General features: G+C 38.6%; 1 protein-coding gene across 15 annotated transcripts in view; it reads right to left on the reverse strand.

The window, feature by feature from the left end:
• kirrel3b (kirre like nephrin family adhesion molecule 3b) overlaps positions 1 to 16,014 on the reverse strand; it is a 225,514-nt gene that overhangs the window by 68,665 nt on the left and 140,835 nt on the right. For all 15 annotated transcript variants that reach the window (XM_081614154.1, XM_017308241.2, XM_008425956.3 and 12 more), the window contains 2 exons: positions 12,896 to 13,045; positions 6,253 to 6,402 (listed from right to left, as the gene is read on the reverse strand). In XM_081614154.1, coding sequence (XP_081470280.1) covers positions 6,253 to 6,402; positions 12,896 to 13,045 — 300 coding nt within the window. The remainder of the gene's footprint in view (positions 1 to 6,252; positions 6,403 to 12,895; positions 13,046 to 16,014) is intronic.

The following is a 16,014-nucleotide window of genomic DNA, read 5'->3' on the forward strand; positions in this document are numbered from 1 at the left end:
GGCACAGTCTGTAAAAATCAAGGCAACATTTTTGATTATGACACAAGCACTTTCTGTTATCTGTGCAATGGTCTGTGAGTGTATATCAAACTCTAGAATATAGGAAATATTTCAGATATATACATAATCACCATCACAATAAAGCTGTAATTTTATGTCCTGAACCTAAATTATTACTAAACATGTCTTCTTTTTTTTGTTTTTCTAAGCAGGACCAAGAAATTGAATCACATTAGTCCCAGTCTGTCCGTCTATTTCCTATGCTCAGAGTGCCATACATTTCCATTTGAAAGACTTAGCTTTAATCTTCTTCTGTTTTAAGCCTTTTTCCTTCTTTAATATATACCGTTTTAATGTGCTGTACATACTTGGTGCTGCCACTTTTAATGAATGTGGTACACAATATAGTTTCCTTTACTATGTTTGGTTTTGTAGTTGTTCTATGCTAAGAAGAAAACAAATAATAAAGATGTGTTGCTTTTAAAGAAATAGAGATAAATAATTTAAGTGGCTAAATCTACATTTTAACTTGAGTAAGTTTTGTCTTTAGTCATCTCGTTACTTTATGCACTACCAGAGATTTTATCCATGAGTAACTCTCGGTGGTGTTGGACCTTAGTTTTTATTACTTGGGGCAGGCAAGACATTTTATATTTGAGGCATCAGGAGTCTTTCTGAGGGGTTATACTCTGTGTCTGACGAATCATGGATGCACTTTACATAGAAGAGTGGATCTGTCATCAGAGCCCACTGTAGCTTTAAGGTTGGGTAAGTATACTGCAGTTAATAGATTTTATACTTTTGCTCTTTGTGCATCTTTTAACAAGCTGAGCTACAACATCACATGGCCACATGTAGCTCATATTTCTGCTAGGGACATTAGGCAACATGTAAAACTAGTTGATTTAAAGACAAGCTATTTTACCAATTAATAACACACCCCCAGAAAACTATGATTCACTGAAAAGTTGGATAGACAGGAGGTAGCTTCACACTCTAGACTATTATAGTTATAAAATTGAAACTAATAATATAAGAGTCACTCACAAAGTAAACACTAAAAATAACTTTTACAAATGTTGCCTTTGTCAAAAAATATGTAAAAAAATAATTTTGACTAATTGATTTGGCTTAATAAGAGCAGCTTAGTTAGTTGTATGAAGCAGGATATATATATAAAAAGGGTAAGGACCAAAGTCTGAAAATGAAAATCCTGCCAATGACCAATTTACGTAAGAATCAGGAGCCATCACATTTGATGTGACACCTCTTTACTTGTTGAATAGACTGCCACATGTATGCACTTAGGACATTTCTTTTTTTCTTTTTAACCTTAATAAGGCAGCAGTGGTGTCTCTCCCCCAATACAGTCTTTCCTAAACTGAGGTAAAAAGATTAGAGCAAAATCTGAAGCAGTGCCAACTTACTACGAGTGGTATAATTGGCCTCATGGGTAGTTTTTGGACCTGAAACCCTCCATTCTCTTCCCTCATGACTAATTCACAAGACCTTGATTTTTCCTTTGGCATCTGAGGATATAGCCTTCAAGCTGTGCAAATGTTTGTATGGGTTTAAGTTTACTGCCGGTTTAGTTCTTGGGGATTTTCAAAAAGGGACCTCAGTTATCCTTTGTGAGTTTTGATGTAGTCAGTGTTATGCATTATCTTTCTCTTTCTTCATTGACAGCTGGCTGCAGTAGGTTAAATAAAACCATATGCCATATTTTCTTGGAAATAGATGGGTTAGTAAGGTCAGCCTTCCTGAACATTTGCCTCCATTCAGTTGCTTCTCTTTCAGTTATCAGTCATTAAGGTGAAACACAATCAAAAACTATTCCATGGCAGTTATGGGACTAAATATTTGTCTTATGTTATTTACAAACCTATCAAAGTCATTGAAGAGAGTTTCGTCTGAAATGGCAAAGAGTGGAGTTTGGTAGATATTGAGTTATGAAAGATGCAGAAGAGACTTTTACTGTAGATTTATTCTGCTGTCAGGTAAGGGGGAAAAAAGTTTGTGCGCTAGTAAATTTAAAGGTGTGTGTGTGTATTGTGTGTATATTTTCCTGTGCATTTCTATCCATGTGTGACCATACTGTAGGTGTGTATCGCCGTAGCCTTCTTCCCAGTCAATAGACTCACTGTCACACACTGGCAAGTAATTGACAGCTTGGAGTTTGCGTTGACACAGGACTTGCATATATTTTCTCCATTACCATTCGTATACGTCAGCCTGAAGTTCTCCTTGGCAGTGCTTTCAGAAGTCATCTTGCTTGGCAGAGGATTAAACAAACACCCTCTATTCTACCTTTTGGGAGGAGGTGATAAACTCTCTCACCCTAAGTAAGCCAAGTAGCTAAAAAAAAGACTTTCCATTTCTCATTCCTGTGGTGTGTACAGAAAAAGAAAAACAGTTGCAGCATTTGTTCTTGTACCGCTTTTGTATGTTGGCACAACAAAATGTAAAGACCTGGAGAAATAGTGTTTTATTCTTCTGCTAATAAGTAAATAACAGCTTACGATGGGGGATTTAACATGAATTGTTGTAATGGCGGCGATGCAGCCAGACGTGCAGGTATGCCATGGCGTGCTACTTAAAAGAAACAAATGTAGATGAAAGAATCCATTTTTGTTGTTGTTTTCCTATCTAGTCTCCCAGTCCACACTCTGTTGGTGATAATATTACATGTTTAAGTTGGTTTGCCAAGCACCAATACTTCCAAAATCGAAGAAAAAAGTCAGTATAGGCAGACAATTGATACAGTAAAGTGGGTTAATTTGGCACAAATAGATAATTCCTTTTCAAAAACATTCCCAACACAATCTTTCTATGTAATTGAAATACCGTGATCACAATACAGCAGACTGACACAAAAAGACTAAAAATACTATTATTTTCTAATAAAGATTGCTTGTCAGACTGACTGATAACACTTAGTAATATGTATTATAGCAGGAGTTTGGGATTTGGGATGCTAAAGAAGGGACAAACCAGATTTGCAACTGGCTAATAATGACAAAGCCCTTAAATTGCAGCTTCCTATCTGTGTTAAATTGTAATGTTTTGGTCAGCCTAAAACAAAGTTCAACACTGACCAAGGCTTATTTGCAACACAGTTGTTATTTTCCAATTCTACTTTGGAAAAGACACTAAAGCAGCGTTTTCAATACTTCAAAGATATTACAAAGAAGAAAAGCATGAAAACTGCAATATATGGATTACAGGGAAACATTGACTAATTTGTCATCAATAGAATAAAGACATTTTATAATTTCATAGCTTTTGTTAGTTTTCAAAACTATTGTAAAATTGCCTTGACTTGTTTCATGTAGCAAACATTTATTTACTGAGATTTTATCAATTGTTGAAAAATGTTGGGCCGAGGAATTTGAAAAAGTACCTGCAACATGTACAATAAGGATGCATTTGTTGTCAAATCAAGACCTTAAATAAATATGCCAGAAACATGTTCTCTCACAAGAAGTAATAAAAAAGAAAGCCACAGTTTAAGTGTTAGCTTTGAAATGATTTACACTTGTGGTGGGAACAAAAGCTGTGTAAGATGTGATAATTAAATGATCTGTTTAAACAAAAAAAAAGTCATAAAGACAGATGTTGTTTCCAACATTTGCAGGCATAGGACCTCTGTAAGAGGGAAAGTTAGAAATCCACAGAGACAATCCTATAACAAGCTAGAGAACAAAACGCAAAATTAAAAGAAAACTCCAAAACTACCAAAACTCAAACTTTCAGCTAATATAGAAAATATAAACTGTAACACTACCATATGCACTACATGTTGTGTATTTTCTTCCCCATAGTGGAATGCTTTATGTGGAATTATAAAGTTGTTTCTAAATTCTCAAGCATAGAAAATTAAGTTAAGGAATGTGGTGTGAAAAAGGATAAATGCCACCATGTGAAAATACAATTACACCAAAATTGATCAAATTAATTAGCCACCACCTTTTATTACGTGTAACTAAAGTTACACTTGTTTCATTTTTTGCCTTTGTCGTTCGAAAAATGGATAATTACAGGCAGAAATATTAGACAGTGACATTTTGCTGAAGTCTCAGTAACAATAAGCACATTTACTTGTATGCATTTTCAAAGAGGGAGTCGCCAGTCGCAGAAAGTTTTGCTGCACTTTGTCTTCCCCTCGCTTCTCTTTACTGGGTTCCTGCTCTCCTACAAATCGTTAGTTTCACTTTTCATTAGGCTGAATCAATAAGGCGGATCAGTGGCTGATGGTTTGGACTGCGTGGCAGACGCCCCGCTCGGTCTCCCCTTCTCTTTTTTTCATTCTTTCTCTTGTTCTCTTTGCTCCTTCTTGGACTCCAGCTATTTCCTCTGCAACCATTCAGTCGAGGAGAATGTATGAGGCAGCGGGAAGCTTGAAGGGACTAACAAAGAGGGATGAGCCTAAAAGTGCTACCCAGTAAGACAGAAATGACAACCCTCAGTGGTAACCCACTAAAGAAAAATTAAGACTAGGTGAGCTCTCAAGCTAAAAGTGATTTTGAAAATGAAGGCATGAGACAAGGAAATTAGAATGAAACCGTACAAATAGAACCAAAAGTCCATGCAAATGTTTCACTCTTGTCTGATTGTTTTATCTACAGCATTTCGTTTTATAAAGATTCACTTGGGGTATTTAAAAATGTCAGTCATCATCATAAAAAAAAAATAAATAAAAAAATAAAATAGATGCTTGTTTTTTTACCCAACTCAACAATTGTCTTTGTTTTTGTTGATTTTATGCTTAATATTATAATCTTGTAAACTCAAATTGCCCCCAGGAGACTTGTTCCTGGTTTGGTCATGGGCAGTCATGTACATCTAGGGGAAGTATTGTGGTGTATCTTGGAGGTGGCTGCATTGGTGGCACTTCTCTGGTCTACCATGGTGAATAACCCAATGAACCAAAAAGCGTAGCTCTCCATTTACAGATCCGTCTATGTTGTAATCTTGACCTTTGCTCAAAGCATATAGATCATGAATGAGACCTTGAATGCAGGCGGTTGAAACGAGCTTCCTCTAGGGTGGCTGTGCTCTGCCTCAAAGCTTAATTGAAGAGCTCTGTTATCCAGTGGGATCTCCGAGTTTAGACCTTGCTCCACGTAGGTACCTCCCTTTGAAGGTTTCCCAGGCATGTTCCGCTGGGAGGAGACCATGGGTCAGATCCAAATCTCACTAGAGGGACTCTAAGGACTTTTTGACAGAATGAACTTTTCCCAGGAGCCACAGTAGTTTTCCAGGGCCATTATTTACAATGTCCGTTTACACTGCATTTACCAGGGTACAGGCCTAACACCTGAACAGAAATTTAAACCAGAAAAGGCACTAGCACAGAAAAATTACTTTTTTTTTATTTATCCTGAACTACTGGTCATAGTTTTGTGGAGTGGGGATGTTGAGCGATTATGTTTACTTGGAGCATGTCACGCAAACTTAAATTATAAAACAAATTCTAGGTGTTGCAAACTTTACATGACTAGGAAGTGTCTTTAAATGCGTCTTTAAATGGGTTTGGTCTTCAGAAGTGAAATTACTGTAAAAGAACCGCAAGTGATTGTTCTAGTGTTACAATAATGATTAGAGCCCTTCTATTGTATTCTCCTCTTGCTAAATAAACTAAACAACAACTCTTTGATCTGAAATCCTTTAAAAAAAGTTTGTTACAACTACACAAATCACTCATTGTCATTGAGTGACTTCATATAGAGTACATAGTGTAAGCTCTGTGACCAAACCAATGTTTTTATTTTTATTTCTAAAAATGTTATCAATTTCATAATACCTACAGGTACATGACGCCTACTTATGTCTAGGCTGAACAAAAAAAAAAAAAAGCAAAGCTCTAACAGTGACAGGAGTAAATGTACATTTAAGTAGTCAGGGTAAAGTTGAAATGGGGAATAACCAACCCTCTGTTTATTCCTTCTGGCTTAGGAATGCTTTGGAATATTTCCGAAAGAGCCAAAGAGAGATGTCTGAGGGTCTTCTTCTTGGAATGGTTACTCCATAAACATGATCTTGGATTAACAGAAGACAAACGATGGCCGTATAGTGTTTCTGTCCTGAATAATAGTTTTTTGTTTTTCTAATAACCCATTATGTGGTATTTTTGGTACCACGTAATGTTGAAATCTCTACAAAAACACGAGCTTGCTCAGCTGTGACTGAATGGTGGCTGGCTCTTCCACAGCTGTATTGTTTGATGGCTGTGTGTACTTAGTTCTGACTTACCCAGCACAGTGAGCCGGGCAGGACGGGACCTCATGGCAGCCTGGACAGCCTGGCACTCAAACACTGCATCGTCCATTAGCTCGACACGCTGGATGCGCAAATGATGCTCCCCTAAGCCATGGTCGCCAATCACTGTGTAACGTGGATAGCCTGCAATGTAAACAGTTTGTTTATTTTATCTCACCTTCAGTGTCAAAATACAGTTCATCTGACAAAAGCAAATGAGTACATTTCTGTATCTCTTTTCTTACTTCTTATTCTCATGTATCAAAAGAATAAGTCTTCTGCAAACTGTCTTACACAGCACTGGCACAAGCACATTAACTGAGCTGAAAAAGAAGATAATTTAAAGGGAGGTGAGGATAGATTACTTTATTAGTTTATGTGGCTAGATTATTCATTTGTTAATTTACTCACAATACATTTTTACAACACTCCTGGCAGTGTAATTGAGCTGCTGTGAAAGTTGCTGTATGCTGAGGAACCATGTTTTACTGCAACAGTAAACAGGAGCAGCTCCAGTTCGAGTTGTTTCAAGATTACTCCGTGAAATGATTTACAGTTTAATAAGAGCAGAAGAAAGCAGAGGAATATCCAGGAGACCTAGGATGTCAAGACAGATGGTTTTGAAGATATCCCTCTTAAGCTAATATAAAAATTTGCATAGCCCATGTGTTGTGAAGTGTATGTCTCCACAGGGGCAAATAAGCTAAAATATACATTTGTTTAACCTGTGAGCACTGGTGGGGTATGTAACATGTCTTCGGAAACCTTCTTCTCTCAAGATCCCTTTTCTATTTTGTTTTTTACCTAGCTTCTTCGTCCTGATTATTATGGGAAGAATTTATGGAACGCAAGGAGAATTTATGTTCATAAATATTGTACTTCAAAGAATGAGAAGAATTTCCAACTGAGTGGAGCTTTTTCTTCCAGCTGTCCTTGTGTAATTGATTGATGATAAAACCAGAGATTGGATGAAGATTTTTTTTTTTCTGGAACACACTGCCAGGCTGCACACAAAGCTTCAACCAATATTCTGCGAAACAAAACTTCAGACTTTAGACTCACTTCCTCCTTGCTCATCAATCACACCTAAAAGAAATCTGCCAGTTTCTACCTAGGCGTGTAAGGTTAGACTGATACTTAAGGGCAACAAATAATAAGGGGGTAAAAATGGATTTCTCCGAAACTCCTAACCTACAGTCACCTTGGAGATTCCTCAAAACCCCGGGCCTTTAGTGATTTTCTGTTTTAGCTCCCAGATAGAGTGGGCAGTGGTATAACAGCTATTAAGTTCATGGATGTGTCTACGGCAAAACCCATCATATGCTCTGTGTCCAATTACTGAATTCGGCTTCATTGAATCCAGCAGCTTTTAATAGAGCATGAAGTGGGTCTCATTATAGGCTGGTGGGGTGAGTTACAGCCGATTAAGCCACTCTGTGCATTTCATCCTCCTACGTGAAGCCTTTAATCTTAAGGGTCTATACAGTAAAAATACGAAGGACAAAAGAACGCCTCAACACAAATATTAAACCAAGGGAGAAGGTAAACAGAGGAAGGCAAAAAATAAGCAGCGGCATTAGATCGAGGATCTGCTGCATGATGCTTTGCTAAGAAATAGGACCAGATGATGTAATCTTTCTATGACTTTACTTTTACTTGTAAAACTGAAGAAGGCTTTAATCTAAACAAAACTAAATCATAAAATACTAAAAATCTTAGTAAGGATTAGTCAATGTCTGTTTTTAATTGTATCAAAAATTATGCTTTTAAAATCTATACTTTCAAAACTTCAAACCTTGTGCATTTTTGTGATTACAAGCCAGACATGGTGGCTCTGGCTGACAGGATTGCCATGATGACTGGCAATCCTGTCTCACTTGTTGCTGCACACTGCTGGTCAGTGTGCAGAAACTAACCAACTGGGCTGCATTTGTCCCACTTAACAACAGCGACAATTTCTACTTTTGGAAATACTCTTAGTCACAGTTATGGTGTGGAAATGAGTGTAGCATCAACCCAAACTTTTCTATAGTTCAAACTTTGATGCAAACTAGCAATTTAGTAATTTAAAAAACAGTCCACATGGGGATACCACAAAGTCTACACTTTTACAAGAAACCATTGTTAACTTTGGTCCTGGTTTCTCAGACATACGTGTTACAAAGCTACAGCTATGGTGAACAAAACTCTCAGCTACATCAATCCAGCTGATCAGCTCCAACTTGTCCACCGAGAGGGGAGTAAACATAAACATTTTGAATAAAATATAATAAACTTGTTTGTTCTTTTGGGTCATACAGTTGTTGCAAGTTATCCCAGTGGACTCACAATCATCTGATGAGGTAGACTGATATAGCAGGCAGTCGGACCAACAAAAACATCATAGTAGTATAGAACATGTTCAGTCCTGAAAACAGATGCACTCTTGTGAAAGTTTAGGTGGTTGATATCTGCTTTGATATTATACAAACATGATCTGTTTGTATAATATGAATGTGCACACTTTCAATTTGAGTTGTTTTAAACAGCTAAAATCATCTAGATGGAGGACTAGGCTGTTGTCTGACTGGATGTTAGCCTTCCACTTCTATGAGGATTGATAACTTTTCACTCTTGGTTATATGACATAGAAGTGCAAAAACTAATACTCATTATTCCATCCAACTGCTCTCTATCTTAAAGAAATTATAAAATTGTGTTTTTAATTTTCGTGTTATTTTAACGGCGGGTGGTTTTACTCAGACCTACTTAACCATGATGATCTGAAACTAGCCAAAGGATGGACTGCTCTTTCAACCTAACAACAGTGCCTGAAGATACATAAGAACCACAAAGTCACCCGGAGAGAGATTTTTGCTCCAGTTTTTTTTATGTTCACTGATGAGAGCCAAGGCAGTAATACCACCGCGGATCAGAAGGATAATGATCATTGCACGACTCTGTATGATGTGAACTTGCGCTGACTCTGGTCAAACAGCCTTGAGTTAACTGCACCCTCCAAAGAGACGAGGATGAACTTCACACACACTTTGTTTGGCTTGTCTTAATCGTGGCTTCACATAAGCCATGCAGATTTCTGTTACACAAACAGATTACCGTGCCAGTTACCTCATCTGTGCTCCTGGCATACTAAGAGTAATATTGCTGTGTGGAGATGTGGCCGCCTTCCAGTTTCATCTTGATGCATTAACCGGATCCAAACGGGGGAAAAAAAAAAAATTTGCATCCATGATGGATAGTAAAAGATAAGGATGTTATCATCTCATTTTCGAAGAATTGAAACATCCTAATGTGTTTTGCCACCATATAAGCATCCTGATTATGCATTTTGTCAATGTGATTGAAATTACACTGTGGCACACATGAAGACTGATCACCCTCTGCAGATGTGACGTGCACCTAGAAAGGGCCATTGATCTTGGATCTCAGCACATTTCAAACACACAATGTGTTACCCAAAGCAAACAATGTAAAATAGTCCCATTAAGGAGTAATGAATCCATCAGGGAGCAATGGATTTGTCTTGAGGGTGAATCAATGTGTGTGTGCATGTGGGTTTTGTTAGTATGAAGACACTTGAAGCTTGGCTTGGCGATTCGCATCATTCACCTGGTACCCGCTTTGCACTGTACCCGCTTTACCCCACGTAATCAAAGCAGGCTTTGCTGCAGCTGCAAACAGGTGACCAGAGCTAAGTTTGCTCTCTTGAGAATCAGGCGTAACACAAAGTTGCTTTTAGAAGCCCGGCTGGCGTTACCTCGTCAAAAATGTAAACGGCCACCTTAGTTTTCAAGGGACCTTGCTTATATCTGACAAGTGTGTTGTCACCAGCATGTACAGCAGATACGTTCTGCATCATGCATATTCATGGCATTGATTGGTATGTTGAGGGCTACTTCACTTTTCTTTAATTAGAGTTGAAAAGCGTGGCACAAAGGGGGAATGAAGAGGAAATTCAGGGACAGATAGGAATCATTGGCTTTTGTGCTATGATTTCTCGCTCTGAATGGTGAAAGAGTTCTCTCAGTTTAATCACTGCTCCTGTGAATGGAAACAGGTCCCAGGCGGAGGATGCTGCCAACACAGCTTCTTTCTATGAATAGCCGAGCAGACCTATATTATTGAAATGCTCCGTGCGACATTTGATTCGTCGCACTTTTTACGTATACAGCTGCCACTTTCCTTTCATTGTGTGCGTCTCCGCCGCGATGTACCATTGCTCTTTTACCGCTGCATGCGTGGCGTGTTTAGGTAGGCAGGAGTGATAAAAAAGGACAGCTGTGGAGTGCCTTATTTTGAAAAAGTGTCATCTGTCTCAATAGAAGGCACTCAGCCCCCTGTCTGTAACATATTGGTGATTTTAGAAAACCTTTCTTCTCTAGGCTGGCGGCTATTTTTCTTCACACAAATCCTTCCCTTTTTTAACTATCCTTATTTTCCTCCTCAATCACTCTCTTCTGGAGGAGAAAATGGTTGTGGAGAGGGCCGAGAATGCTCCTTCTTGTCCACGAGTTTTAAGCTATCCAAAGATGTTTTATTAAAGGCTGATCTAATGTAGTTCCCTTAAGTGTGAAGACTCAATGTTCTCTTTTTTCCTCTTTTTTTTGTCCATTCATCTTACCTTCCCTGCTGTGGAAATGAGATTTCATCTTGATCATTTTGTCTTGTTAAATCAATAAAAGCTGAAGAGGATAAACATCTCTGCTCTACTCTGAGCCTATATAAAATTACACTCGCTCTCTGTCTCTTTCTCTCTATATCCCCCTCCCTCTCTCTTTCCATTCTATCTCAAACAATCATAAGTACTCTCCCCGTCTGCATCTTCTTCCTCCAAAGGAGACTTGATGGCTGCAGGACTATTGTTTACAGCCACCTCTCAGTCTTCCCCTGGGGCCTAATAAGGACACGAAGAAAGAATAGGATGGCTTTACTGGGGCTTTGTCAGTCTCTGAGGTTTAATCACACACCACATCTCTGAAAGAGGACTATTTGCTAAAGGTCAAAGGGTAGAAAACCCTTAATCTCTATTGCAGCTCATATTTAATCATTCATAACCATGCAGAATATTTTGTATTTGAGATTGGCCACAACTGAATATTGAGTCATTGTGCCTTGAATTGCAATTACATCCAGTGGTTACAATGTGGAGGAGTGTGAGGCAAATTGAAAAGCTCTAAAATGAAAAGCCTGTATTGATAGAATAATGGTAGGGACCGAGTACAGATATAAATGGATAAATGCTTTGGGTGAATTTAATAATCAAGGTGAACATATTCTTCTTCTTCAAAAGGTTGGCAAACCATATGAACACTTTCTGTATAAAGCCAGGATGGATGGGCCATCAGGTTGCTAAATAACAGCGCACTAGTCCCTTTGCTTCAAATTAAGCAATTAACACAATTACGCATGGGATGTGATGTAATTAGGTGGAGGCCAGCTACTTTTCAAAATGTCATTTAGCAGTCTGAAATTCAGCAGCCTGCATTTAGGTACGTCTGACCAGTCTCTGTGCCTGCTGAAGAAAAGCATGATGCACCACCACCAATCACCATTTCAGTGGAGAGATGGTGTGTTCAGGGTGATGTGCAACATACATTTTCGATCACATGTAGGTCTTTTCATGCATGCAAAATTCTTTTTGATCCTATCTGACGAGAGCACCATCGCCTACGTGTTTCTTGCGTCCCCTACATGGTTTATGTCAAACAGCAAACAAGATCTCTTATAGTTCATCTTTTATCAATGGCATTTTCCTGCCACCCTTTTCTTGTACAGACTTGTTAATTCACATGTTCATTCATTAATGACTGCCTTGTTGACAGAATCTAACACCTGAACTTTATATTGCTGAATAGCCCTGTCACAGTAACACATTTTGCTGGGCAATAAATTGTCCGAGACGTTATTGTGATAAACGATATTATTGTTTTGAGACCATTTTAAAGTAAATGCAGAGTTTAGAGTTGTATTTGAAACGTAATCAATTACGAATTTAATGATGGTATTTGACTTAATGTAATTGTTGATTCTATGTTGCATGACTTTGTGTTTTTGTGTTTGTTATGATGGAAAGCACTTTGAAATGCCTTGCTGCTGACAAGTGCTATACAAATAAAATTTACTGATTGAAGTAACATAATGGTAATGGAACAATAATGCAAGGACGCTCTCTCAAACATCAATAAATTTTAAATTCTACTGCACATTGAACACTGGAACTTCAAGACATTTCAAATATATAGACAAAGCAACAGACACAACAAAAAAAATTATAATTATGAAGTCTTGGTAAACAAAACTGAGACATATGCACCAGACTGAAAACTATTGTCAAGCACTTTTTGGTAGAAAGAGAGAAAAGAAAAAAAAATTATTGAGCTTGATTGTTGCCAGAATCTAACACCTGAACTTTATATTGGCAAATAGGCCTGCAACAATAACAAATGGTGACAAACATGGAATGTTGCTTGTTGCAACAGGCCATGTTTTGTTTTTGAAAAAAAATGCTAGCTACATGTCAAGAACGCAGTGTCCAAATGTTAATGTTTCATTTCAGTCTTATTAGTTGAAATATAACAACAAATGATACATAAGTTCAGGGTAATATGCTAAAAAGTAAAGGCATGCAAATATTTACCAGAGAGGTCTCTGCCAACTCCCAGTGCCAGTCCATCTTTGATCCACAGGACGATGCCGTGGTATCCGGGGATGGTGCATGGTAACGTCACCGGCTGACCCGCCACTACCACCAAGTCCTCGGGCTGCTGGGAAAACATGGCCTCCACCCCTTGACAGAAAAAAAGAAGGGAGAGGTTAGATCCGATTAGCTTGCCGTTTTAAACTAATCTAGACACGAGGGCAGAAAAAGTTCAAAAACTAGGAGAACAAGTGATGTCTTCAATCTTTCAAATGATGAACGAGAGAGACAAATTTGACAAAAGTGCACAGTGTTCCCATTTCAACCAATTTCAGTCAAACCTCTTGTCAAATGCATGTTGCAGGGAACGCTAAAGGGTGCCTTACAAATGCGGCCCATCATTTCACTATTCATGATACAAAGACAAGTTTCTGCAATCACGCAGGAGTGGAGCAGTGGGATTAAAGCGCAGGCTAAGAGACAGCTATCATAGCTCAGCTTGGTTCATTTATGCAGGATGTCACCGTGCAGATGGGCTGGGCCCGTACACACCACAGCGGATAACACAATCTTGTCTGCCAACGCCGCTTCACCAGCATACATTAACTCGAGCTCACACCCATGTATTCCAACTGTGCAGCTGCTATTAACTGTACCGCTCCGCAGCGTGTTCAGGCAGAAAGCACTGCGGAGTGAACTCCATTAGAGGTGTGTTAATGGGGAACGGGGTACAGAAACAGTAAAGGGTTGCTTGGTGTACACATGGTAGCAGAGTGTGTGTAAGTGTGTTTATGCATGAGTGTGTGGGGAGGTGGGCAGTGGGGAGTCAGAATAAAGAGACACAGGAATACAGAGGGGTACTGATTTCTACTTTAGAATTCTGCCTATCAACTGAAGCACACATACAATGACATGCATTCACCCAGACACGTAAAGGGCATATTTTCTATCCAAAGTTGTTTAGCATGTGCCACCAGTTTATAACTAGGCCCTTTGGGATCGTTCAGCTCTGCAAAGGAAATTCCAAAATCATGCTGACCTACAAATACCAAAATAGCCTTTTTCCTTTAAAATTCTAACCAAAACATGTGGATGCGGTGAAAATTAGCACAGGGTTGCAAAGCAAGGACGACTTCATGTTGCTTTTGTGGACAAAACAAGGCATCAGTGTGTGAGTATGATTGGCTCTTCATTTTCTTATTTAAAATGTGGCTTTAATCTGATGAGTTTTAAAAGATAAACTCTTTTTGCTGTGATTGTCGCATACTTTGTCTCATTGAGGGGGAGTGACAAAAACAGAGACACTTGTATTGTACTCCAACTATTATGTCAGTGCAGAGAATGTGAGGACTGCCATCTTCCAAAGTGTCTTTGTAAACATATCTTTTGTTTTTTAGTTTGTCCTTTCAGAATGTCAGATCACAGAACAATTTCCATTCTAACACAGACACACGCACCCCCCCTCCCCCCCCACACACACACACACGCAGACACACACACACATAATATATATATATTCATATATAAAGTATTAAGCAATCGTTGCTGATTTGCTATAATTCCTGAATTCCTCCCCAAAAGTTCTTAAAATACAATGAAGAAAGTCAATTTTGAGTCACCTAGCAAGAACTTGTCAGTTAATTAGATTGTCCCGTTCACATTAATGCAATTTAAAGCCTGGCTAGGTTTTCAGAAGAAAAAATGTCCTAATATCCTCCGAGTAAGTGGGCAGTAGAGAAAAAGAGTGACACGTGTAAGAGAGGCTCAAGTATTTACATCAGGGTAGCAACATTCATCCATCTTTCTATCCCGTCTGCCAAATAAATCTCTGTCTACCAGATTTATCCTTCCATGGCTATCACAGCACAAACAAAAATGACCACCTCATCTGTCCAGTCTTTATCCTTGGAAGGTGTAGCAAGTAACAGAGAGAAAACAACCGGACTCCTCTTTATGACATGACAAATGCATCATAACTGAAGCAACTGAATAAATAACTGACTGACTGAATGAATGAAAAAGAAATGTGAACATGCTTGTTTTATCAGTTAAACAGTGTGTAAAAATATCAAACACAGACCAGTCAGATCCTCTTTATCTGTGGCTCGAAGCCTCAGACAACCTTGTGACTTTTCTGATTTTTTGTTGGGTTTTTTTTCCCTCCTCTGCAACAGCCTGCCTAAGTACAATGGCTAGACCTTCAAAACAAAAGAAAAGAAATGAGATTAAACTTCTTGCTGCAAGAAAGATTAGTGACAAAAGCAGAAAAAAATGCTTCCTTTATCCCTTTGGATTCACCAAATTCAACAATTTTATCATGAATCATTATGAAAAAGCTACCTTACTTTTAAAAGCAAAGTGCTCACTCAAACATCTAAAAGTACTACAGCTATCAAAAGCACAATTTATGCAATTGGAAGTAATTTTTTCATCCATTCAAATGACACAACACAAAACAACTGTCAGCAAATCCGAGATAAAAACAAAGATGAAAAACTATCAGCATTTTAAAGTGTGGGAAAATATAACACATTTTTAGCACCTTCGGCATGCTTTTTTTTCTATAGGCTGCAAGCTAAATTACAGGGACTGTATTAAATCCAGCTACCACGTTAGAATAGCCAGGATTCAGGAAAGTGAGGCCATAGATCTGTGACAACTAGTGCCCAGTTCTTAAATGCTGTAAAGAGAACAGCAGTCAGTTAAAAACTGAGCAAAAAGCCATACCCACAGAGTGGACCAATACTTTGCTTTCCCTAATGTTGTCATTTCACGTTGGATAATTTGTTTACCATCAGACGGCTGCTGCATTTCGACACACTCCATCAGTATTTCCCCCCTCGGTGGTAACTGCCCCCAATTTCATCGCTCTTTGCCAATCAGGCCTCAAAATTGCCGTTACAGACACACACTCAGGCCACTTCAGAAGAATAATCAGCATGCTGTCTGTGCGGCATGTGGCCACACAGCAACAAAGCTTGGCCTGTGATCATTATCAAAAACTATTACCCCTCTGGCCGGAGCAGTTTATACCAGCAATTTAGAAGCATGGGGGGAAAGCGTCACAATATGGAGGAGAGGGTTAGGTGGTGGCGTGTTTTGTTATTTAGCAGCCCAGG

The sequence above is a fragment of the Poecilia reticulata genome, chromosome 13 (genome assembly GCF_904066995.2).
Source record: "Poecilia reticulata chromosome 13, P_reticulata-male-v2, whole genome shotgun sequence".
Classification (NCBI taxonomy): Eukaryota; Metazoa; Chordata; class Actinopteri; order Cyprinodontiformes; family Poeciliidae; genus Poecilia; species Poecilia reticulata.